At 38.7% G+C, this 26011-nt stretch overlaps 2 protein-coding genes across 4 annotated transcripts in view; one reads left to right on the forward strand and one right to left on the reverse strand.

Annotated features, from left to right (window-relative positions):
* Window positions 1-698: 698 nt before the first annotated feature.
* On the reverse strand, window positions 699-12611 carry nudt3b (nudix (nucleoside diphosphate linked moiety X)-type motif 3b). Its single transcript, XM_085274945.1, has 5 exons — window positions 12240-12611; window positions 10909-11019; window positions 6416-6460; window positions 6242-6326; window positions 699-5921 (listed from the first exon to the last, which is right to left on the reverse strand). The coding sequence occupies exons 1-5, from the start codon at window positions 12336-12338 to the stop codon at window positions 5725-5727; spliced, it is 537 nt and encodes a 178-aa protein (XP_085131071.1). The 5' UTR covers window positions 12339-12611; the 3' UTR covers window positions 699-5724.
* A 10166-nt stretch (window positions 12612-22777) lies between these two features.
* LOC146574897 (metabotropic glutamate receptor 4-like) overlaps window positions 22778-26011 on the forward strand; it is a 198429-nt gene continuing 195195 nt past the window's right edge. For all 3 annotated transcript variants that reach the window (XR_014892510.1, XM_085274948.1, XM_085274951.1), the window contains exon 1: window positions 22778-23191. The gene's annotated coding sequence lies outside the window, so the exon portion shown is untranslated. The remainder of the gene's footprint in view (window positions 23192-26011) is intronic.

Below are 26011 nucleotides of genomic sequence, written 5' to 3' on the forward strand. Positions count from 1 at the left end.
TGGTAGCGTCAAGTTGAAATGATCTAGGACTCAATGACTCACCTGCATACTAAATTGGGCCTTTTTGCCAAAGTTATAATTAACCCAACATAACCTTTTTACACAGAGGAAAATTTCTTTTTAAAGTTTTTAACATTGACTCTCATAGTTTTCCTGAAAGCAAAGATGGATCTGGGCTCTTGTGCGTGATGGACTGGTACCCTATCCAGGGTGTAGTGCGACCCTAAATTGGATAAGTGGAAGAAAATGAATGGATTGATTTTCCTATGTTGACAAAAAGTACTACCAACCCTGGAAAGGATGTCAATCTACCCTGATACTACTGAATATGTCAGGAACTATACTTGACCATGAGAAACCCAATTAGGTTGTAGCTGCTACTGAAGACTCTCAAAATGTTAACCAGCTTATCTTTTAATTTTATCTGACATTTCTACGATGTTTCAACACAAATTTGACTTGACAAATCTGCTTATAAGCAGATTTATCTAATGAAAGAAAGTGTCTTGACAGTCTTGAGATGTCCTGCTGCTGACATCCTGAAAATAGACCTAACTCTTTTTACACATGAACCTCAAGAGTTAAAACAAACTGATGGGTGAGTTGGCTACAGAGTTACAATATTTCAGTTGTTGTAAATACCTACATACTCTAGAAAGAGCACACTTGGAGACGTATTGAACACACACACACCAGCCTGAATGTGAAATACTGGTGTTTATTTGTTGGCACATTTATATTACAATCTTCAGTCTTCTCACACTGGTCTTATTCCACAGTCCCAAATGACAAAAGAGGAAAAAAAAATAAAAATTCCAGTGACACATAGACCTTGAACACAAATACAGATATGCAACTTCAAGGCTGAGGTCAACGGTTCAAAAGTGAAGTTATCAAATTCAGAGTTTGTTTGGTTGTTTTTCAGAGATGGCAGCTGTCTTTTTTTTTTTTTTTTAATTAACATTTTTCCAGTCGTTTAGCAGGTGAAACGGTCATCATTGTGCTAAAGGAAAACTGAATGTTACAAATCCTCAGCTGCTAAGTGATGTGCTTTGTTTTATTCTTTTGCTTTGGCCACAAGATGGGGCCCAACTAACTGACAAGGCAACACATTAATAAACCGTCCACTTTGGTAAATTAAATGAAGTGACTTTATCTGAAGCTCCAGTGGTTTCAAGTTAGGAAGCGTCATTATTTTAAAGAGGCAATTTTATAGCCAAGAAGTCCAAGAAAGGGTGAATGTGTTTGTACCATCTAATGATACCATCAGTCTAATGTGGAATTCAAGTGAAAACCTTTACTTCCAAATTTCCCGCTAGCACTCCAACCTAAATCAGTCAATTTGTGACAGAAACTGTTTGAATTTTAGTAAGAAGGGTTAAAAAAGAAAAAAAGAATTACAATAATCCTTTAGGACCAAAGCCAAAGTGCATTCTCTGGCTATCAGATTGCTGTGTTACCTATATACAAGACATCAGGTTGTCAGTAACAAGAGAAGACAAAACAAAACACAGGATAAGGAATAAGTGGTTATTAATAATTAAAAATGACTGGCTGTTTACTTTACTGTTTAAATCCTCCTCACATTCATTTTGACAGTACCTGTCACCCGCATCAAACTAGAGAGCCATAGTTTATTAGGCTTTTGTTTTCTGCCATATGTAGTTTCATCCCGTTTCTATTTAATTGTACCTTTAGATGATGACTAAAAAGTCTAATCAACACAAAATCTCATTTCAAGTGCCAGGTAGAGCATCATAAAGCAAGACTTTGACCACCACACCTTTCTAAAACAGCAGTAAAAACAGTCCAAAGTCTCAGGCTGGAGGAGACTTTAGACCCTTTTCACCTTAACTGTCATTCAGAAGAGATCTGAATTCCTGGATTATTGCAGGGCAGTGTTAGCAGCTGTGCTAGCATGTGGTGATTTCCACCATAATCATAAACATGGAAGAAAAGACTCAGTCCACCACTAAAAGCCACTCTGCTCTTTGTCTAGATAAACTTTGCTCCGCTTGCTTTCAGTTCTCATTTCCTATCAAAGGGTTTCTCATCAGATTGTGAATCATAAGACTGGAGTTTTCTGTGCAAATTCATTGTTAAATACATAAGTACTGCCAAGTCTCCCAACAAACCCTAATGAAATCTTTTTAAATCTATGGGCATCAAATACTTTTTTAATGTGGCTATAATCAGTTTTTTGTTAACATGATTTTTTTTAATGTAAACTGTGTTTCTCTTATGCAAGAATCAAAGACCTTTTGCCTATGTACTTAAACTCAACTTTACACTATTATTCAGCATCTTTTAGCTCCTTCTTGTGGTTTTCCAGCCTGCAGTCCCACATTGCCTGCATTTATACAGTTGTAGCATAGTTTTCAGCTGCAACTGCTTAGCAAAAACAGAGTAAACAGCCATCTGGTGAAAGTAGTGGCGGGGTTATAAACTAGTCAGAAAGAGATAAGGGAGAGCAAACAAAAGATGAATAAAAGGAAAAACAGAACCGAATGAAATTCACCAGTTAGAAAAAGACAACTCCAAACAAATGCAAATGTTTGTTGGATGTGCAAATTTTGTGTCCTATAAACTTGGAAGGTGAAATGTATCAGATCTGCTTATGCAAATTTTTCCAAATTTATCAATGTGGGAAAAAAAAAGGCAGAACACCAAAGTAGGGCTGGGCGATATATCGAGTTTTTAAAAAATATCGATATATTTTCATACGAGATATAAGATGTGACAATATCGTTTATATCGATATAGTCTATGTTACGTTATAATTATACTTGTGGAGCCGCAGGTTTGCCTCTCTTTCGTCCACTTTTATCTCTACGCAACGTTACTCGGCCTCGCCTCTCCTGCACTGAACACAACTCCGCCTCCCCCATAGCTTCACCTGCAGGCAATGACAAGATGAAAGCGGAAAATCTCCGTTAGCGAGTTACCGTGCGTGGGGCTGGATGGCGTCAACGTGTTAGCGAGCTAACCGCGCTAACGACGTGCAGCCCCTCTGGGCTGCACGGCCTAAAATCCTTTCCTTTTCTCAAAAATCGACAGCGCGCCTTATGTATGAATTCTGGTTGTGCTTACTGACCGCGAACCGATTTTATGTGGTACACAGCGCTCAGCAATCTGTCAAAAAATGTTTTAATATGACTTTGCTAAGCTACGGAGCTGCACCGCTTGATGGATTGTCGGAGAGTTACGGCTACAGAGGAGGAGCCTCGCGGAGTAATACGTACTGTGTGTGTATAAGGATGGCACCTGTTCAGAGACGTGGTGCAGCTGTGAAATCTGTCTCTTTGTTATTATGCTCAGCGTCTATTAGTTTACATTTTGACTGCACAATTGTGAGCTTTTTGTTATGCACAAAAACAACATTGTTTTCTTTTATTTATGGACCATGATTATTTAATATATGCTGATAATTTATTTTTGAGTAATATCTACGCTGTATGTAAATAAAAGTGCCCGTGTGACATCTGGGACACAGTGTGACTAAGAACTCTCTTTTTGTTCTTAACTTATGGCTTAAAAAAAAAAAAAAAAAAAAAAAAAAAAAAATCGAGATATATATCTTATATCGCCATCCAGCTAAAAAATATCGAGATATGAATTTTGGGTCATATCGCCCAGCCCTACACCAAAGTGGGGAGATCAATGAAAGAAACCCTCTAGGGGAAAATTCACTGATTAAACCTAGTGGTACAGAGGAGGAAAAGACTCCAGGCTTTCCAACTCAGAATGCAGTTATACTTCATTTCATAGTTTGACTAAAGATGATAAACAAAAAAAAAAACAAACAAAAACAAAAAAAAAAAATAAAAAATCCTTGCCATTACCAATTAATTTTGGTCTAAAACAAAAACATTAAGGTTGTTACAATTTTCTATTATAAATAGGCTCTTTAATCTCACCCACAGCCACATTCCTTGTTCTTTAGCCTCTGATGTACTGAATGCTATCTCAAGAGAAAATTCCTCACAGCTTTAAAGCCAACGCAGTGAGTTCAATCAGGTTTTCCAGCCTCAATTGAAATGACATGTAGCACTCACAGATGTGTAAGAGGTGTTTTGTCATTTGTATTCTCATCTTTGATCTATACAGAAATAAACAATTTACAATAAAAACCTCTTACATGCTATCTACAGCGCCTCCAGTTTCACAGTATTGAGCCAGCTGCTTCACGCCACATCGCAGCCAAGTGATGCAGCTGAGCTAAAGAGACTTTTGCCAAACGTTAGAGAGAAGGAAAAAACAAACAAACCCAAAAACAAAAAAAAAAAAAAAAAAAAAAAAAAAAATAGTATCCAAAAAGCATTTTACATGTTAAAAACAAGGTCTCAAACTGTACAAGGCTTGTTTGTTCTGCATCTTGCCAAAATCAGTTTGACATCAGTTTAATGTCAAGCAGGTGTTTTGAGTATTTTGGGGGATGCAGAATAAATACTAAGGAGGGAAGGTTTAAAAAAAAAAAAAAAAAAAAAAAAAAAAGAGAGTCATGACCATAATGAAAAGTGCCCGCTAAATTCATCTGTACTATGTTACAAACACAATGTAAACAATTGCTTTTAACCAATCTGAATGTGAGGAGTAAAATATGGAAATTGTTTTAATAACTTAAGTGATATGTGCTGCACTTTGAAATTACACAAGTCCATGATTCTGAAATCTACTATTTCCACCCTCTCAGTGTTTGGAGGAAGACTCTGTAGTCAGTCACATGAAAGCGTTTTAACAAAGAAAACAAAAAGGGATCAAAAAGAGAAGAGTGAGGACAAAGATGGTTTTTACATTGTCTGCTGACATTCTTTCAGTCACTGTGCAGCGCATATACATATATACATATATGCATGCTCTGAAATTGAAACCTGTAGTGCTTGGCTAGCTTCCCAAATAGGAAAGAAACACAGCTGAAAACAGAAATGGAAAGAATATTGAAATTAAGGGGCCGTATCCTTCAGGTTTAAAAAAAAACACAACAAAACAAAACCACAAAAAAACATAACAAGAACAACTACAACAGGAGAAGAGTGAAGAAAAGCCAAAAGACCTTACCCTGTCTGTCACACAGTCAGCATCAGGTCACTCGAGTGAGTGAAACGCAACAACAATAGCGCTCATGCAAGACAAGTCACTTCCCACAATTCTTTTCGTTCAGATACAATTTTTCCTATCCTTAAAACAGGGGAGGGAGTACACTTATTATGGGCACATTCATTCACAGAAAAATAAACAAAAAAAAAAAAAAAAAAAAAAAAAAAAAAAAAAAAAAGATGGAGACATTAAAAAGACCACCAAAAGCCTTCAGCTTAAGCACTAAGTATACACTTTTACATTACAACAGTAAAAAGTAGTTCTTGCATTCAATAAACACCACGCTAAGGGTGTGTTAAGGAAAAGGGAATGAGGGGACACTTCATGCAGTTGTCAGTAAAAACAAAAACAAAAAAGAAGAGGGGTCAAAAATTACATTTACATTTACAAAGTGTTTTGGACTATTCATCCAACACTTGTTGAGTCTGCACCAGATTTCTGGCACAAAGGAGTTGGCAAGGCAAACCATGTTACTGAGACAAAAGAAAGAGAAGAGAAGAGAAGAGAAGAGAAGAGAAGAGAAGAGAAGAGAAGAGAAGAGAAGAGAAGAGAAGAGAAGAGAAATAACACAAGTAAGAGCGCAGGTGGTGGCGAAAGCTCCTGGGGTATTCAGAGTTGTGGTTTTAGTTATCTGATCCCAGAAACAGAGCTCTGATTGATGCTGTAGGTAGGGGAGAGGTCCCCACCTATCGTGGTCACCAGTGGAGTTCCATTACTGGTCAGACAACTCTCCTGGAGAGCCTCAAAGTAGGTGGCCTGCACAGGCTTGTGACACTGCAACACTTGTATGGCATCGTCTATTTTAAACCATTCCCTTTTTCTCCCTGTTTTGCAGAAAAAGAAAGCATTGTGGAGAAGGTTAACATGCAAGAAAAAAAAACAACACACGGGGAAAAAAAAAAGTCATTATGAAAAATGGGTTTTGACTGATTATTAGTACTGTACACACAGCTAAAGTGAAAATCACAAGGGCAGGAACAAAGCTGGTTTTATAATCTTCCCCAGTAAACACACACTAAAAACTGTAATATCACTAAGGCCAGGCAAAAAAAAAAAAAAAAAAAAGCTACAGTCAAGCATGTGACTGCCTGAGAACTTTGTCCGTATGATCCCCATTCTGACAAGTAAACAAACAGTGCTTTACCAATGTTGACTGAGTCCTCCCAGTCCTCCAGCACCTCCGTTACAATAAGAACATACACATAGGTCCTGTGTTTTCTCTCCTGGTTCTGTGGAAGAAAACATTTGCATAATTAACCAAACAGTAAGGTGACACTTAAAGACACCCCCCCAAAAAAGTCAACACACAGCAGCTCACCTCAAATATTCCCACCAAGCGACCTAAAGTCCCCTTCACGCCAGCCTGTAAAATGAATGAAAAATGATGAAATGCTCAGTAAATACTGTCACAGGATGAAGTCACAACAGACGATTAAAGGCTTTTCGTTCAATATGAAGAGATTGAGGTCTATGCAAAAACACTTGTATAATTGAATGCACTCCAACAGCCTAACAATAAACACCCATTTGAACCTCATAGTGTTTATTTGAAATAGTTTCAAATAGAGCTGATTTAATTTGTACGGTAATTGGAAATGGTGTTTGTTGTGCACTGGATTATATTACATCATAAGATTGTGTTTATCCCCACACATTCACTCCATCTAAATCCTGGATTGTGGTTTTTGCGTCCACAAAATAAAAACAATATACAGCATATACAAAGACTGAAGTCTTGTTCTGCATGCACTTTCCTGCAACGAGGCACATTATTTAGGGCTGTAAAACAAAAACAATTGGGGATGTTCTTGTACACTAACTTAATAGGCAAGAGAGATTTTTAGTAGATACACTTATCGTATCCATTTGAAAATTTGACTTCCTTCGAGTTATGGCATTTACAAGATTTTCTGAAAATTTGAGCCATGACCTTGCCCTCAAGGTAACATATTCAATCTCATCCAAGATTTTTAGCACATACCTATGGCATCAATTTGAATATCCTACATTGCTTTGTTCTCAAGTTATCTCATTCACAAACTTGGGAGTCCACATTTGCCCTTTAGTGTCCACTGGCACTAGTGTTGCACGTTGTCTTTTGCTTCGGCTGAGTGTTGCACATTAAAGACATATTAGCCTCACTGACAGAAATTTTCACTGCTGACAAGCCAGGGCAGCAATGTTCAACTGTCCAGTCAACTGATTGTGCACATTCCTACAAAATACAGTCATGTGAGTCTTGTGAAAACCGAAGTACACCCTTACTGCCTCCAAAGGAATTAAGAGGGTAAGCAGAAGCCAGGTGCTACTAATTAAGTGGGTATGCAAGTGTGAAGAAGTTTGAACAAGTATGGGTTGTTTGGAAGGGTTGCCAGGAGAAAGATTAATCTCTGTAAAAAGAACATGGCAACACAACTTGGGTTTAGGTTAACAAAGTTGCATATGAACAAACCACACACTTGTGGAACAATGTCCTTTCAACAGATGAGACCAAAGTGAAGATTTTTATTACCATAATACAAAACGCCACATTTGGATAAAACCCAAACACAAGATATCAGCACAAACCTCTGATACCACTAACAATGCCTAAAACTTGGCCAAAATTGGGTCATGCAACAGGACAATGATCCAAAGAATACCAGCAGATCTACAACAAATTTACAAAGAAAGGACTCAAGGTGTTGCAATGGAACAGTCGAAGTCGGGACCTCAACGTGACAGAATCATAAGAGATCTGTGCATAGAAAATACCCGCAAACCTCAATGAGGTGAAAAAACTTTGTAAAGAAGAGTGGGACCAAATTCCTCGACAATAATGTGAAACTGACAAAGTCAAACAGAAAATGATTATTTGCTGCTGTGTACTTATTGCTGAGCATACTTCAGTTTATCGCAGGACTGCTTAGTCCGATGAAAACTCTTTTCATATGACTGTATGTCATATGACATGTTGTTCTTCTTTTGATTACACTGAAAAGCACGCTTTTGACAGCTGTCCAACAGTGTCAGGAGCCACTAGCATATATCTTGCCTCCTTTAGCTTTAACACAAGCCAAAAAAAGAAAAAAAGTAGAGAAAAAAAACAAAGCAAAACAAAAACAAGGTTTTTGCTGCCTCAACTTCAAAACCAGTTTGTTTTATTTTTTCCTAGAAGGGATTGGTTTCCAAGTTTCTCTTTAGATACCATGTTATCATTACCCAACTTCGCCCAACAGATAACACACTTGGGCTAACAGTCGTTGACATTGCTGGTCCAGCAGAAGTCATATGACAGGTATTTTTCACGCATCTCCCCTTAACTGTAAACTTTGTTTTCCCACAAAACAAAGCACTATATTTTCCCCCATTAGGCTCCCATATATGCAAATTGCCAGGGATTTGGCTCTCGTTTTTTTTTTTTTTTGTAGTTCTAAACTGCAAAAATTTATGATCCTCACAAACAAAAACAAAAAGAATTGGTGCACCACTTGGAAAACACTCTCCTAGCTGAAAAAGCTAACATCCCTAAAAAAGGGATCAATTCACAAAGTAGGTCAATGTCAGGTTCCCCCCTCATAATGACTGGACATAAATTACTTCTACAGCAATGAAATTACTATTAAACGCATTGATAATTGTCATTGATTTCTTCTGACAAAATGTTTAACATTAATCAAGCAACTGACAAAATAAACAAAAACAAAACAATAATATAGTGAGGAAAAACAAATTCACAATCTGTCAGAGCCCAGTCTCAGATGTCCAACTACTAGTCAAAAAAAACTAAACTACATAAAACATAATATTCAACAAAAACAGAAAAACATTTTTCAGAGGCTGAAGCCACAGTTTTCTTGGAAAGTGCCAGATTAGTGGGGGAAAAGGTTCCTGATTTACTGATCAACTGATTTTTAAAATTGACTTATTATACATCTGAAAAATAACCCTCTCTCAACTTTTGGCACTTTTTGACAGCCTCTCTCTCAAAATCGTTTTTAGTTTTGTCATGTAAAAGGTCAGGGAAAAAAAGCAGATGAATAAAAACTTTGCAAGTTATTATACCTTTTCTCACAATCCTAAAATCAGAGCCATATAAATGTCACAACCTTTCTGTCATAGAGAAACTTTAAGGTCTCTGAGAGCTTAATATTGTTGAGAAAATTTTAACACCAAAAATCATCTCCAAGATTTTAACTCCCAGAGGTTAACAGTAGGTCAGGTTTTGATACAGCACCAGGCCTCTCACTGACATCTCTGCAGCTTCTTCCTCAGTTTCCAGTTTCACTCTATAAATAAATGTTGACTCCACACACTGTACCAATTGCACTCCTAAGGCCTTCAGCTTGATCATATGGTAAAGAGCAGGCACACCACTAGAAACTCCAAAGACGAGCCAGGGATTAAGTAATAGGCCAAAAGTCAACCTGTTTGTTTTTATGAGATGGAAAAAGTCTCCCAGCTCTGGCATTCATGTAACACAAGACTACTGGGCAACACTTGGGAAGAGGATGTACAGCTGAGACTTCGTTACCAGTTATGCAATGCGTCTTCAGGTTGCAGGGTCGGGGTGCATCTCCAAGATACAAGGATTAACAGAGATAGTGAACAGTCTAACAAAGAAACCCTCTGTAAATTTTGGCTTGCTACTGCATGCCTTGTCTTCACTCTCATCCCTGGAGAGACTCCAAACCAATAAGCATAAGCAATCACTTATCACTTATACGGTGATCAGAACAGGCTCACCAGGATTAGGATATGTCCTATTACACCATCGTCCAATAAAAGGCTTAGAAAGCCAGTGTAGTTGGTGATGTATCAAGCAGCACTCAGTCACCACAGAGTTTCTGAATGTAGCCTTTTAGCACATAAGGAGCCTGAGAAGTGATGTGACATTGCTTTTGACCCTGTGGAAATTTGCTGGCAGGCCTAAGTGTCCTGCAACCACCAAAGCTACCAATCAGCAGGAGCCAGGATAAGGGATGATATCAGCATCCATCAGTGTGACGGATCACACAGAGAGGATAGGCTTTATAAGGTCAGCGGCCCACTAGGAGCCAACCGCCGGGTGAGATTCAGTGTCTTATGTGCCCTGTGTCCATTCTGATTCTGATCAAAATATCCAAAGGATGAACAGCATGCAGAGTGGAAGAATACCTGATTTAACAAACAGGCGTAGGCAGTATAAGTAGGATATTGATTTCCAATTAGCTTCAGAACTGTTTACTAATTACTACCCATCCACCCCAATACAGAACAACAAAAACAACATGTTGTGTCCTCCAAGCTGCCCTTGTAATGTGACCACTACTGTATACTAATATATATATAGCTACGAGAAACTTACAAACAATAAAACTCAATTGTTGTCATTTTTTGCGTTTGTGTGACTTGACTGTACTGCAGTCAAACTGCTGTGCAGCCAGTGTTCAATCTCTGTGTGACCTCCTTTGACACCTAAAGACTGCTTTGTAACATGATGCTATGATACAGCTTACATGTTGCTAGGCTCTCTCTCTTACTGTCCATGCAAACAGGATGACTGCATTGACAAAATGGATTTTGAGAACAAGGTATCAGGCTCAGTGTTAAATACAGACAAGTTAACAGAACTGTAATACAATACATCTTATGAGTCTATACTCAAACAAATTTGCCACACTTTCTGAGAATTATATTTCCAGCTACTGACATTTCTGAAAAGGATCACGTTAAGGTTCCCAGTACGCAGTATACATAGAGACAACATCTGTCACTTGGAAAACCAAAGAGAAAAGGCCATCATACTACAGGCTTAAATAAGATATAACAATATTGAGTGACACAACCAACCTCTTCACACACTTCTCGAGCTGCTGCAACATTGGGCTCCTCTTCGGGCTCCATTCCCCCTCCAGGAACTATCCACTTGTCAGGATGTCGACTACTGCTCACCAGTAGCACCTGCAAAACACCCCATACAATACTGGTCAGGTATGACAGTCCAACTCTGAGTTACTGTTCACATAATATCAACTGGGACATCGAAAAATACAACTCAAGAAAAATGGAAATGATAACTCATTGGGTTTAAGAAAACTAGTACTTTTATTACTGTCAATAAATCATAGCTAGTGAACTAGTTTAGATGTTGGGTTCTTAGTGGAGATGAGCTGTGGAACCCCTGGCTGCCAGTCAAATAATCTACAGTCTTAGGTAAAAGTTTCCACTTTGGTTCTGGTAATGCTGATACGTTTCCTGTAATCAACAACCCCTGTCTACACAGTCTGGCCTTTACTTTAACCAAAATGAGGAATTGGTTTGGTCCCATCTCCTCCCCTAGAAAAATGTAAGTACAAAGACATCTTTGTGTCTCCTTTTGACTGTACGTGAGCGTCCCAAATCGCGACTGAGCTCAAGTAATCCACAACACGTTTTCGCTTTTTCTGATACGGCTAGATAGGAGCGATAAATATACAAATAGCATTAATAATGTTGTAAAATATGCACACAGGGCTCGACGCTTCCATTAAGCTGGTGCTCCAAATATCAACAGTGTCAATTTCGCAAACAAACTAATCAAAATACACAAGTGATACAAGCCGGCTATCACTGCCAGAGTCATCTTCTGGCTTAAACTAGGATAGCTACTAGCTACATAGCAGTACAATGTTTGGCTAGTAATACCAGTTGCATTAACACAATACACTTAGCTCGCCAAACTATCTGTAACGCGAGCAGATACATATCTTAGCTGTCGCTTTAAATACTAAATATTCTCTGTCCATCCGACAGCTGGTAGTGATAGAGTCAGCACTCACCACAGCCTGTACTGTGGGCTGTGGTTGCTGGCCGATAGCCGGCTGCCCACGGCAGCAACCCGGGTAGTTAGCAAGCTAACGTTAGCATTAGCGCGGAGCTAGTAAGTCTGGTCATAACCGAGGCTGCTATCTGCACTGCTAAAGAGGCTTACATAACACTCGAGTAAGTACCAGCTAAAAAATAGTGACTAATCAAAACGTCGGGAGTCGACACGAGAATAAAATATATCATTTTCCAGCTGGGATAAAACCAAAGCCGTGTTGATAAACGTCTCGATCTACACACAACAGAAAAGGCTGGATAAAACCTACGGATGCTAATATTAGCTTGGCCCTCCAGACAGTTCACATCACCGAACTCACCTCCTCCTCGCTCTCGCTCCTGAAGCACAGGCAAGCGGCCCGCTTCTTGTAGCCATCCCCGTCGTACGTCCGGGTTTGGTTTGACTTGAGCTTCATCATTTCGGGAGCGTAAAAGTTCAAAAGTACAGCTATATTTGCCACTTATAAAGACGATGGTTGTAGACGCAAAGTCCTCCTACGGGGAACCTCGGCGTTTTACTTAAAAGAAATAACTTCTTCTTCGCTTCATTTTCACAAACCTGGGAACATCTACGGCACGGTCGCCATTACAAGGAGCCGCTACGCCCACGACGTAGTTTAACCATTAATAGCTTGGCGAGCGTAAGAAATTTACCTATCAAGGGTTGAAGAATTAGGGCAACGAAGCGTGGGGGAAAACGCAGCACCACGCTCTGACTGGAGTGAGCCGGTAAAGGGAACTGGCACGTGAGGCTCCAACTAGATGGCCCGGTCTACTTATCTGATGCCGATATTAATTTATATGACTTTTTTATTTGGGGAAACATCGTATTTAGCGTAATCAAATTAGTTTGCTGCTCACATTAGAAAAAGAGACACCAGGTTAATTCATCAGTTTCAGCACCGCAGGTAATGGACAGCGCAGGAATGGCCCTCAAAATAGAGAAAAGCTGTTTTTAGGCAAACACAAAATTCAAGTAAGTCTTCAAATGTATTTTTGTCAAATCCTAATATACTTCAAATGGAAAATAGCTGCAAAATACCTAAATAATAGAAATTGTTAATAAATTATTAAGCGTAAAACTGGATTGACCTATAATAAAATTATATTTTAATTAAGGTGGATAGTCTACTATCATGTTGATTTTCAACCTTGTTATCCCTACATGGGAGTTTTAGTATTTAATTGCTCAGATGCTTGTCAAAACACATTTTCTAATAATACATTATAAACTATAATTATACACTGTAATGGCCTTGGGTCTCTTTTTATACAGGTTAAAAAATACATTTGAAAGTCCTCCACGAATCTTCTTTTATTCTTCATCTAGTACTATCTAATGCCCCATATCTGCAGAGCAGGCTGTGGCTCTAACAGTGCATACTAAATCAACATAGAAGCAAATAGCGTATCGATCAGAAAGAACACTTTTGTGCCCTCAGTTAGATCACAAAGACATTTCTGAATCTTTATCTTTGCTTTCCAGGAAAGGTCGACCAAAGTTTGAATCTTATCAGGGTTTTCTGCATTGTTATAACTTGGATAAGACATATAAATATGTCTTATAAGTCCAATTTAGGAAACAGCATTGGATGGTCTGGGCTTTTCGATGTTGCTAAAAAAGCACCTTGCTCTGCATTTGCATTATTATAAATGAACAAACAATGAGTCACAGTCTTACAAACCTGTTCAGGTCCCTAAATAATCAGTTTAATCTCATTATTGCAGCGACTTAATTGTGGGAACTCCAAATTGAATTTTAAATTGAATTTGTTACATAAACTTGCCAACCACACAACAAAACCCTGTCCTTAACAACAGAGGATGAATCTGATGTAACTGCAGTGCGAAGGAGTGGGCCACAGCAAACAATAAAACAAAAATGCTTTGTTGTTGAATGTCTCAATTTCACAAACAAACACAAAAAGCACAGACATGAATCTCAGCTTTCATACAAGCAAACAAGTTAATTTACAGTATTTTATGATGTGTGTAAAGAAAAAACAAGAAACCACCACCACAAAAAAATCCACAAAAAAAAAAACCAAACAAAAAACAGTTCAAACAGTTCAAAGTTCATGGAATAATAAAGCCCAGTTAAGCAGACATGAATGAAAACTCTTTAGTGTCAGTTGAAATGTTTTCTGTGTGAAAAATTGGGGCAGGGATAGCTCAGTTAGTGTGGTTGCCCCCCACTGAACAGCTACCCTGAGGTACCCCTGAGCAAGGTACCATCCCTACACACTGCTTTCCGGGCGCCTGATTAGTGGCTGCCCACTGCTTCACTGAGTGAATGGGTTAAATGCAGAGAGCATAATTTCCCCACGAGGATCAATAAAGTATACATTATTATTATTATTATTATTATTATTATTATTATTATTATTATTATTATTATTATTAATAATAATAATAATAATAATAATAATAATAAATTAGTCAGGTCTGCAAATACAAACAATAAACCAAACCAGAAAAGAAAAAAAGGGGCAAATATTGAAGTTATTTTAAGCTGACTGGCACATCATGATTTCCACCAAACTCACACAAATCCTCAGCATGCTGATTTCTTACAAAAGCTCTTATTCAAGTCTTTTCTATTGATTGTTCAAGTTGTCATTTCATTGCTTTTGTCATAGCTGCAATAACTCAGTTTCCCACCAGTAATCAACGCAACGCATTTTCTCCTTATTCGATTCACTAACTTCTCAGTTTTCTACCCACAGATGTTGACATTTGAAGTGGCTCTTACCTTCTTCTCAGCACATCTCAGATTGCTCTTCATTAAAGGGCAAGTCTTGCTTCGATGACATAATCAAGAAGAAAAACAAACACAAACAAAGCTAATCAAAAACTAGTATGAAATTATGGTATTGAATCTCTGTAAAATAAGAATAACTCAGGCTTAACGCTTACATTTTTATACATCTAATTATTTGAAAATATGTAATACTGAGCAAGGGCGCCTTTTAAAAGGTTTAAACATGGAAATACATTAGGTTGTGAAGAGGAGGCTATAACTAAGCAACAGGTTGCTTGTATTTGGACCCATTTGTCCATTTCTTCCACTTATCTAATTAAGGGTTGCCACAGGGCTGGAGCGTTTATTAAACCCTCATAGGCTGAGAGACGCTGCACAAATTGCCAGTCTGTTGCAGGACTAACACACAGAGACAGACAGTTCATGTTCACAACCCTAACCCTTTACATCTATAGCCAATTTAGAATCTCCTAACCCGAAATATGTCTTTGGACTATGGGAGCTCATGCAAACAGGGGAAGAAGATGCAAACTTCACAGACAAGGGCCCAAACCTGGATTCAAACCAGAACCTAATTGCTGTGTGGGTGACAGTGCTAGCCATCAGACCACCATGCCACCTGTATTTGGTCCTACTTGTATCATATTTTTATTTAAACACATCCCCCATTAATTATTGGGGAAAAAAGTGAAAAGCTTGAGTCCCCTAAAAGTGAAACTAATTGTACGGCACAGTAGGTGTTCATAATATTGTGTCCACCACCTCCTGTGTGTAGCTATTAAAATACATTACAAGATGGAGGAAAGAAAAATGTAATTAGATGTGTTGCCTCGGGCTAATGTAAATTATGCAACATTAACATATAAATGTAATTAAAATAAAATAACAATTTAAAAAAAGTGTTTTCTAGGAGCAGGAGTTGGGTCAGCACATTCTCAGTTGTTGAGAAAAGGCTTCATGATACTGTAATTATGCACATTCAGCATCATTGTTGTTGACTACTAGCAGATGATTTTCAGTGTGCAAGGAAAACACACAGACGTGTGGGGCCACAGAATTTTTTGTTTGTTGTAGATTTTTTTTTCTCTCTACAAAAATCTATATTATATCAGCCTTGTCTGCTAGACTAACTAATCTCTTTATTTCTTTATCAAGTCATTCATTAATCTTCCATTCTGCTAACCACTTTCTCAATTAATTCACAACCTCCCTGCTCTATAAAATGACATATAACAGTTTCAGAGAAGCACTGACAGAAACGGAAAAGGAGATTACTGAAAAGATAAATTCAGACAGAAAGTTTCACATTATGGGCATAAAAGTCAGATACATTTGTGCTAAAAAATTAAAAAAAAAAATTACATTTAAAACAACTCCAAAGAATTATAATAGATGCGGAACAGAAAATGACAATAATTAACAAAATCTAGTGAAAGAATAAAAAGGAAACAGACATATAAAACCAAGTCTATGAAATTCTACATTAGGAAGTGATTTGAAGATTATCAAATGTATCTTAAGGATTGAGGGTGTAAGACTACAAACTGGCTTATATTCGATCCATCCATCCATCCATCCATCCATCCATCCATTTGTTTTTTTAACAAATGAATTTTTTTTTTTAACAAATGAATATTTCTTCTACGTAGTTTGGAGTGAAACCCAGACAGGCTTTGAAATGTATGAGTAAATTTTACTAAATTTTAAAACAGGAATCCGGTTGAGAAATCCTTCTGAGGGTCCAACACCAGGAGATACAACCCAGAAAGTATGACACCAAGCGACGGGTGAAGTTTTGATGGTTTCAATTGATGATTTTTCTCAGTGAATCAAATTTCGGGTTTCAGCTATCTTGATTTCACTTTCTCCAAGCATCTGCCAACTTCCAAGGAATCCATAAGATTTATGAACCCAACAGAAAATAAACAACACATGTTGCAAAGACATTTGAAATTCATCAGGGTCACGGTTGTTTGCACAGAATGAAATATATACTTTCTATGCCGCCTCTCTCTCTCTCTCTCTCTCTCTTCGGGATGAGGAAAGCAGGTCTTACACAATTAAACATAGGGTCACACTCAAGAGGCTGCACTATTACGATCTGCTGTTGCTACGGCAACCAATTCTCTTTGGAAGTCTCTGATGAACCATTCACACATAGGGGCGGTGTTACAGTTTCTGCCCTGTCCAGAAGAGGGCGCTCACCTCTTGCAGTACTGCAGCATTTCTTTTTTAATTAATTAATACATTTTTAAAAAATCGTTCATAAGGGAGCTCTTATTCCTATACCATATGATCTGATCCATGCGTATTTTAAGGAAGAATTCTTACTATGTTCCTTTCCCCCTTTTTTCCCTTTCTAAATATAGATCTTTTTTTGTTTGAATTTTCATGAAAGGAAACATGACTTTGATGTTTATCTTCTACGTTGTGTCACTGGTACCATATGTGTGCTTAAATTAAAAGTGACACATACTGAAAATCAAAACCTAACAAGTGATGAACTCCAAATCAAGGATATTAATTTTCAGTTGATAATGATGAAAACTAATCAGAGTTAAGGCATATTAAAGCACACTGTATTAAAAAAAGAAAAAACAAACTATAGAACACAGTAGCTAACCTAAATTAGATACCAACACCTGAACAGCTATAGTCTCAGATCTTACAGTGAAACCTCCGTATAATTATGTAGGACATTAAATCTGGGTCCTTGCAGACTTTGATACAGATCTTAAGCTTCACTCTCACAGGTATTGTTCCAGTTTCAGTTAATATAACTAAACTTGCTGATTTGCTTATTACAGTTATGTGGTAAAAAGGCTTTTTAAGAATTATTTTGACAACCTGTACTTTGTGACAACTTTGAAAATTAATTAAAAAGTATAAACTTTTAGGAAGGGGAAAAAAAGCAATTTACAGCAATGCAAATGCTGTAAATCTTTTGTACTCATCAGCATCTTTGTCTGTATTATACATACAGTGGATATATTGCCCGTAATTCTGAAAAATATAATATATAACATGATATAATATAATTCTTCTTTTTTCTTTAAAGTTTCAATTGGGACATCCTTTGTTTTGGTACTTGCTTTTCCATGTGCATACATCTTCAAAGAACTGTACTATTTGCTTCAGTGACTTGGGTCCACCTGATCTCAAAAGATGTCAATTAAAAGGCTAGTCACATAATAGTAATTAGTACAAATATGACTTTGTTGTAAACACACCATATGTTGCATACAAATAGCTAAAAGAAAGAAACTGCAGAACAATCTAAAGAACTGAGAACATTTTGCTGTTTGTTTGCACAACAATAAAATTGATAGCATCCACAGTTTTTAGTTGAATGATAACTAGTGATGCATGACATCCATGGACACATGATCAGCTGCGAGACAGAGGACACTGTCGGCTGTCTTGGATGCTTGCATTTTTACGTATACTTTGTTTCTCACCAGGCGACTACTTCTGTGTGTGTGTGTGTGTGTGTGTGTGTGTGTGTGTGTGTGTGTGTGTGTGTGTGTGTGAAACACTGCCAACTGAAATGGCTGATATGCAGACACATCAAAACCATTCATGCCCAAGAAAATAGCTTTTGAAAAGCTGTCCAATGCAGTGACCGCTATGCATGAAAGAGCCACAAGAGAGACTGCATTTTTTTAAGTAGTCGCATATAGTCTAAAAACAAATCAATGTTTTAAAATAAGAATTCCATTCATTCATCCATCCATTTGTTTTGTTTTTTAAATTATCTACTGCATATCATCTTTTTTCAACACAATGTGCTTATGTCTGGGTGGAACTTACTTGGGTGGAAGTTCTTGACTGATTCAATCATTTACTGAGCATAGCTGTTTTCTCACGATCTGTTCTCATCAGACCAACCTCTTCCACCTGATCTTCTGTTCTGCCACCTGTTGCACCTCTTTGGTCACCTCTTCCCACTCTGCTAATCTGTCTCCATGGTACATTGTTCGTGTCCTTGTCTGTGTTCGGCTGGCACACTTTTAACTTTATTTGTCTACCTAGTTTGGTACAACCTGTACTTTTGACTTTTACCCTTTTGTGTCTTGTTTTGTGTCCTTAGTCTCTTTCACCCACAGGTCTTTTCCAGAAACTGACTAAAATATAGCTACAGTTTTAAATAGTTGAGACATTAAGTCTCAGTGCATACATTTACATATACATTTAGCCAGTTTGAAACCACTGGAACTTTTTATTATGCATTTGCACATTTATGTGTGAATGCTGGCAGTTGCTACAACCCAGAACACTCCACATTTTTATTTTTAGAACAAAGAATGAGTGTAAAAGCTCATCAGCCTAGTTGTTACATTAGTGCTAGCAGTAGACCCAGCAGTCAGAACCAAAGCTCAACTGTGTCAAAAGTAAATGAGCAGGGAAATTCAGCTTTAGTGCTATATCTCTTAATATTGCAATCCCAGAAGATGCCATACAACCAAAGGCTGTAGCTGCTGAGGTCTGTTTAATCGAAGACTCCAATTGGCAACATTAACCTTTCAAGTACCTTTTTTTTCATCTGGTAAATATGCACGTTAATGACCAAACAAGCAGGAGATTGTGTTGTCTTGCCCAAGGCCAGAATAGATTGTGCTCGGCTTCACACACAGGAGAACCAATTTACTTTGTGTTTGGGTTGTGTTTTTCTGGGCTTAAAGTAGCATTGTCCTCTGTCTGCAAAGAATCATTGCTGAAAAGGTTGGTAACATATAAAATCATTACTTATATCACAGCCCATCAGATATTGCGCTTTAGTTTTCTTTAATTGAATGCTCAGCAAAAAAAAGAAAAGAAAAAAAAGGACTATCTGGAAAAGTGTCTAAAAATCTAAATATTAAATACATATCACTATTTGTTCATCTTCTCTTCTGCTATGATCCATTTAATAAAAGGCCTGACTGAGCTATAGTTATCTAATTTGACTGATGTCTGATGGAAAAGAGTGTATATGTCTCACTTCAATATTATATCCAAATTATGGTAAACCACTCTTTTTTGAGTTGAGGTTTGAGTGCATGTTAAATGACATAACCACCAGGGGCTGCTATTATGCCAGTTACAGAAAGCCCAAGCTCATATATCCAGTGATATTCAATACCTAATTTATTTAACAGCCAAGAGAGATGAGCTCATGTGTATAGTATCATAATATAAGGTTAAATCACTTTCATTTGAAAACTAATATGAATATTATCAGCATTTAATACTAAACATTAATTGCTAAATAAGTTCTCAATTAATTATTTGATGTATGAAAGCAACATCACTAAACCTACAGACAGCACTGCTCTGTATTTTTATAGCTTTGATGGCTTTGGTATTTTTGGCCACTGTTTCTCGATCTATGCTAAAACACTCTTATTAACTGTATTTTCTATTACTCACAAGGCATCTCTATACATGCAGTAATCTAATGCAGCTGTCTAAGTGTTTCGTGGTAATCTACAGATCAAATCTGTTTTTCTGTGTGCACATCCTCGGCCAATTTGGACTGCAGCCAGTGTCTTATATAAAAAAGGCTCTTGGAGTTCAAAGGTTACAGCTGCGACAACTGTCAGCCAGCCAGCAACACGACAAAAATATTTCACTCACATAAAGCATATGGCTTGTCTGTCTGCCCCGGCTGGCCTGTTTCACCATTTCATTGCAAAATATTGCTTTAAACAAGAGTGACAAACTGACTCATTCCTTTGTCTTGCCACTTGTGGGCGTGTCAGACAGTCTCAATTTTAGATAATCAGATGTTAGCGAACAGTCTGTATGTCCTCAGAGTTCAATATTCGATGACACAGACGCTGATGAAAAGATGTGACACAAACATCAGATTCTGTTCCAACAATTAGATCATTTATTTGAATGGGGAGCATCTGTGTCATCTCCTCCTCCTTATTCTTCCACACATCATCATTTGTCTTTGAAAACTTTTAAGGCAGCTCATCCTCACTGAGATTAATCCAGCTTTTGTTATTAAGAAGAAAAAAAAAGCTATTTAAAGCCAAATTATCTAGATCACTGAATGAGTGAATGGACAAAAGCCAAACCAGCTCGGAGTTGTCATAAGAAGAGGATTCCTCTAAATCAAGTAGTGAAGTTTTGGTCTTTACTGAACACCGTCAATAAAGTGAAATCTTGTGACCTCACAATTTACATTTTGATTAATTTCCCTAATGGATCCATGAAATGAGAGATGTCTGGGGGAAGGCGATTATGCTTGAGTGGCTAGTCTCTTTGACTGGGATTTTCACTAGTGACTGGAATTAACATGGCTTAAATTCTCTCCGCCCCATAGCTAATTGAAACAAGTAATTCTCCAGAGTTGTTTTGCGCAGAGGGATGGGGAGGACTCAGTTCCATAACATGTTATCCTCAGAGCAAGCACGTTCGACAAGACCCGGTCTACTGCAGCAGAAAGCAAAGCAGAAATGGGTCTCCTGGTGGAAATAACTTTTGTAGCCATTCTCCACAGCTAAATAATTCACTTATTATGCCAACTATGCTAAACAGAAATAGAACACCGGTTTGAGGAGCTGACAGATGGAAGGGAGTCAATGCTTTGTGGAGTAATAAAAAGATGTAAAACACTCTGTTCAATAATGTGCACAAGTTAGATCTGTGATTTTTTTTCTTTTCTTATTTTTTGCATGACTTACAAGGTCCCACTACAGCTCACAAGACTTTCACTCAGTCTAGGCATGTAGCTGGAATTTGCTCCAGCAGAGGTGTGGATGAATATTCAGAGGCTAAGCTGCCTCCAAGGCCCTGAGAGACATGACACACACACACACATACCACCACCACCACCACCAAGGACCCCCACTGCCTCAGCCTCCAAGTCTCTCTCTCTCTCTCTCAGGCACAATCCCTTCCACCTTCCCTTGATGTGGTGGAGTACGTCCAACACTCCACAGGTGTGACCCACTCAGACCTGTGAAAGCCTCCACCCCCCCTGCCCTGTGATCAGGGAGGCAGAAAGAGCAGCTGCGCATATACTCGAGGCAAAGGCCAAATAATCACCGGGAGCCTCCTATTGGACATCTTGGAAAATTAATCAATCAGGACTGCAAGATGCACCGATGCCACCGTTGAATTGATCGATGAGGAAGTCCTTTGTCACTTCACAGCACACGTTAGACGTTTGAAGGTTAATAGCCAAAAAATGGGTGCATCAATCGCATTCAAGTCTCAAATAATAACATCCCATGCCTAGTTTAAAACTAATTTCTCGCATTTTTGCTGGATAATCTGGGACATATATTGGCATGCCCTTGGACATAATTTCATAAGTGTGCTGCAGAGCGTGGCTGCTGTCAGTCAGGGAAACACGCACACGGACACACAACACACACCCAGTATCTAGATTGAGTTTTCTCACTCGGTGATTGGACTTGATATCTTCGTCATGGTCTACGCACAGCATCCCAAACCTTTGAGATTCAACATACTGCATAGGCTGCGCAACAGCACCTGTAACGTGCGAGCCGACCCAAAAGCGTCACATTTGAATCATTTATACCATCTCTGCTGCTGTCACCGTGAAAATTGCATTGATTGCAAGCGATCTCACAGTCACAGGAATTCATTATATCTGACAGAAAAATATCAGTCGGATAAAACAGAATTGTTGTGACTTGTTTAATTAGTCCAAAAGGATTTGGTACGCATGAAATGAGCCTTACAACTTCAATGCTGAGATATTTTATTAAAAACAAACAAACAAACAAGCAAACAAACAAAAATATCAACTAAATCAGATTTGACTGGCAGTAGGGGTAGACAGGGTGGTTTTCTGTGTTTCTTGTTGCTCACTATATAGACGAAGATAAACACAATCCTCGACACTGAGGTCTGGGTGTGCTGAGGGGTGAAGCAGCAGGCGGCCAAATGGACGTTAAAATTAAACAAATTGATGCACAGCCTGTATGTCACACTCCAGCCAAAGCGCTGGTAGCTTTATATGCTTTAATCAGACATTCACACCTTTTCCCCCCGTCGTTCACTGATGGTGCATTTCTTTCCTGATAAAGGCGGTGTGCTGCGATGCATTTAACATCATTCACATCCAGTGCAAGGGGCGCATGTAGTCTTCCCTCTGTCAATGAGAAAGTGCTCTCGCCTCGGGTGTGGGATATGCGCTTCTCCGCTCTTTTATCCCGTAAAATCAGATCCGCTTTTCGCAGGAGCTGTATTAGTGAGTAGCTCTACTGGACGTGTCTTTTATTTTCCCTTCGCACACAGCCTAAAGTTAGGACTTGAGACTTTCAGCGCCACTTTTCCGAGGACAGCGCTCGAAATGATTTGGGGAGATTGACGGAGCCTCCAAACGAGTGTACATTCCCGCTGGATACTATTCAGAAAGAATGTTTAGACGCTTTTTTTTTAAGCTCGGGAAATCTTCTCTCTACAAATTGATGCGCCCAACAAGATGCGATTTTGCCGCGGATATGGGTCACTTCTTATGAAAGGCTTCTTCGTGGACAGGAGAAAGGGGTAAGAATAGCCGCCCGAGCCGCAAAATGGGCCATGTATGACAATCAAATGTTTGTTAACGTCGTGACTTAAAATTACTTGATACTAAGTAGTGTGAACGCAGAGCGCTGGCAACGAGGACCCATGATAGATATCTGGGGGTGCACACAAAACATTTGTCATGTACATTTCAGAGCTGTATAATACTTCAATTGATGATTCACACGGTTGTAGTTTAGAAAAGTAAATATATGTGCTGGCTGTAAAAAGGAGTGCAACGCCCTGGACTGTAAGTGCATTGATTGTTTTTACGCGTTAAGGCGCAGCGTTTTGTGTGGAGCCCTGTATCTCGCTGCGCTGCAGAGGCGCCTGAAGTCTCGCAAAAATATGATAAAAGAATGACTCAATATCGAAACTACTGGAGCTGCGGGGTTTTAATATAAATATAGTTGCAGCTTTGAAAGCGCAGATTAGACCGAAACCATGGATAAATCCTCTCTTCAATTCAAGCAAAACCCAGTTTAACTCTGAAAGGCAGCAACACAGCAGCATGCAAACAACCGCTTCATCGTTCCCAGCTCCCCCACATTTGTCTCATCCCCACCTCTCCCCCAGTGTCTCCCTCTCAGCCCTGAAACAAGTTGAGTCACGCAGGGGAGCACCCCGGCTGGGTGGTGTTTTGTGAGAGTGTGTCGGGGGTGGGGTAAACGGTGTGTGAACCATCGACTGTCAGTCACTGTGCTGTGCAGATGTGCAGCCTCCTGGCAGTGGAAGGGAGAGTGGAGACAGTAGTAGACCAGCTGATGTGAGACTGCTGCTGTACTATACCCCAGAGCAAACTTTAATAGATTATTTAGGCATGCATGGGCTGCACTTTAAGGCTTTCTTTCCTGGTTATTAGGGATGCATATTAAGCTTGATTTACCTGCACAGTTTTTGTCTGTTGTTGGCCTTTTAATAAAGGGCTTGGAGAGGCAGTGAAGGTTCATGCCAGGAGCAAATTTTTTTAATACTGCTTCCATTTTGTGCTGCCCCCTCGGGCCTTTTTGTTGAGCCAAAGATTAGCTCTGTGCTATCTTACTCTCTTAGCTTCAATTGATGGTGGGGGGCTGCTATGATTACGGCCAAATATGCCATTGTCTGCATTCCCTCTGAACTTACAGCCAAGTGGGGAAATATTCTTCATATCAGTGGGTAATTATCTAAAGAGAGTGACTCAGCAAAAGAGAGATTTTTTTAATTTGTTCTCGTCCAGCCTCTGAGGTCCCATGAGATGGATTTTATGTCTTATGTTGGGGTTATTCTTGTTGGCATGTTCTTCACTACTGCAGTGACTGATAGCCTACCTGGATCTAGCAACAAAGCGTGCTTAAGAAATCTCCCCCACAGAGAGATTGGGACGAATACTCTGTGCGCTGATTGCAGCTGACAGAGAGGTGCAGGGCTTATTCAAACAGCCTCAGATTTACTTTTCCAAGCTTTGCCTGGCTTATCATGTCCTCTGAGTTAGTTTAGCAAGTGCAGACTCAGCGTAAGACCCCTGGTTTGCCTGCTGCTAAGTTCTCTTCAATACAGTGTGGACGAGAGCGTAAGCAGCCATAAGAACATACTGTAGCATTGCCTCATTCTCTGCTTAATAATACAGAATTCACCAGCATACGTAGATAAGCTTTCCCAGTAAATTCAAATGCTTCTCTGTCTTTTTGTTCCATTGACAAAGGGGTCAAATAATGAACACATCACATTCATGATGGAAACCATGAAGATCAAAGTGATTGAAATCATTTCAGCAAGTGGGGGCTTGATGCTCTTCTCCAGTCTCCAGTATCCACGGTGTTTACTGTAGCTGCTGCATAGAGAAAGGCTCCAATAAACAAACGTGTTTTCCAAAACAGACCCATGGTTAAATTCCCACTAGACCTCTGTTGTTCCCTTTTACAAAAGCTTGCCTGGAAATGGGGAAATGTGTGTGCAGTGTATAGAGCAAAGGTTTTAGCTTTATTCTCCTCCCGGCAGGCACCATCTGCTCACCAGGGAGGTTTTCCAAACAATTCCATAGTAAAGATTGGAGGGATATGGGAAACTTGGCTACAGTACAAACACAGCATTTTATATGTGAAATAAATAGTAGGTCCTTTAATGTGAAATGAAACAGATGACTAAATATACGGATCTGTGTGTGAACTAAAACAGCCAAGTTAAAAATCCCTGCCCTGATTTATGCCCTCGTGTTGCATTCACATTATGTAAGCATGCTTTCATAGATACTCAGAATATTGAATATTTTCTCTCAGTGCATTAAGAAACACTACGGCCATTCTCATAGTTGAGAATTTGTCAGCTTTTCACTTAAACTTCCTGCAATTAGTGGACTCAATTTTATCTCTCAAAGGACAGTTTTTTTTACATGCATTTATAGTGTGCTAAAATGTTTCATTTTGTACACACTATTAATTAATGGATTAATTTCATATCATATTTAAGGTATGATGAGCAAGCTATTTTAATGGACTTCTGACAGCAGTGATGGAGATTCCCCACACTTAGGGCTGATGGATGGAAATGAAATGTTTATCCTCATAACAGGCTATCATATATATATATAAACAGACACTGTTTTCCCTTTAGGTGGTACCATTTCAATTGTCTGTTAGATTGTAAATTCTGAATAAAGCCACAGGTGGAAATTAGACCGTTTTAATGTCCATAATGCATCTTTTGAAGTAATTTTTGAGGAAACGCTGGCTTCCATTAACTCGTGTGTATTTCATGCATAACATGGCTTTGGTACTTATTACATTCCTGACACATAATTTATTCTACAATAGCGTGGAAAAGTGA

Source organism: Mchenga conophoros, linkage group LG5 (genome assembly GCF_057382185.1).
Source record: "Mchenga conophoros isolate Kocher_MC1m ecotype Shallow Benthic linkage group LG5, M_conophoros_male_GT1.1, whole genome shotgun sequence".
Classification (NCBI taxonomy): Eukaryota; Metazoa; Chordata; class Actinopteri; order Cichliformes; family Cichlidae; genus Mchenga; species Mchenga conophoros.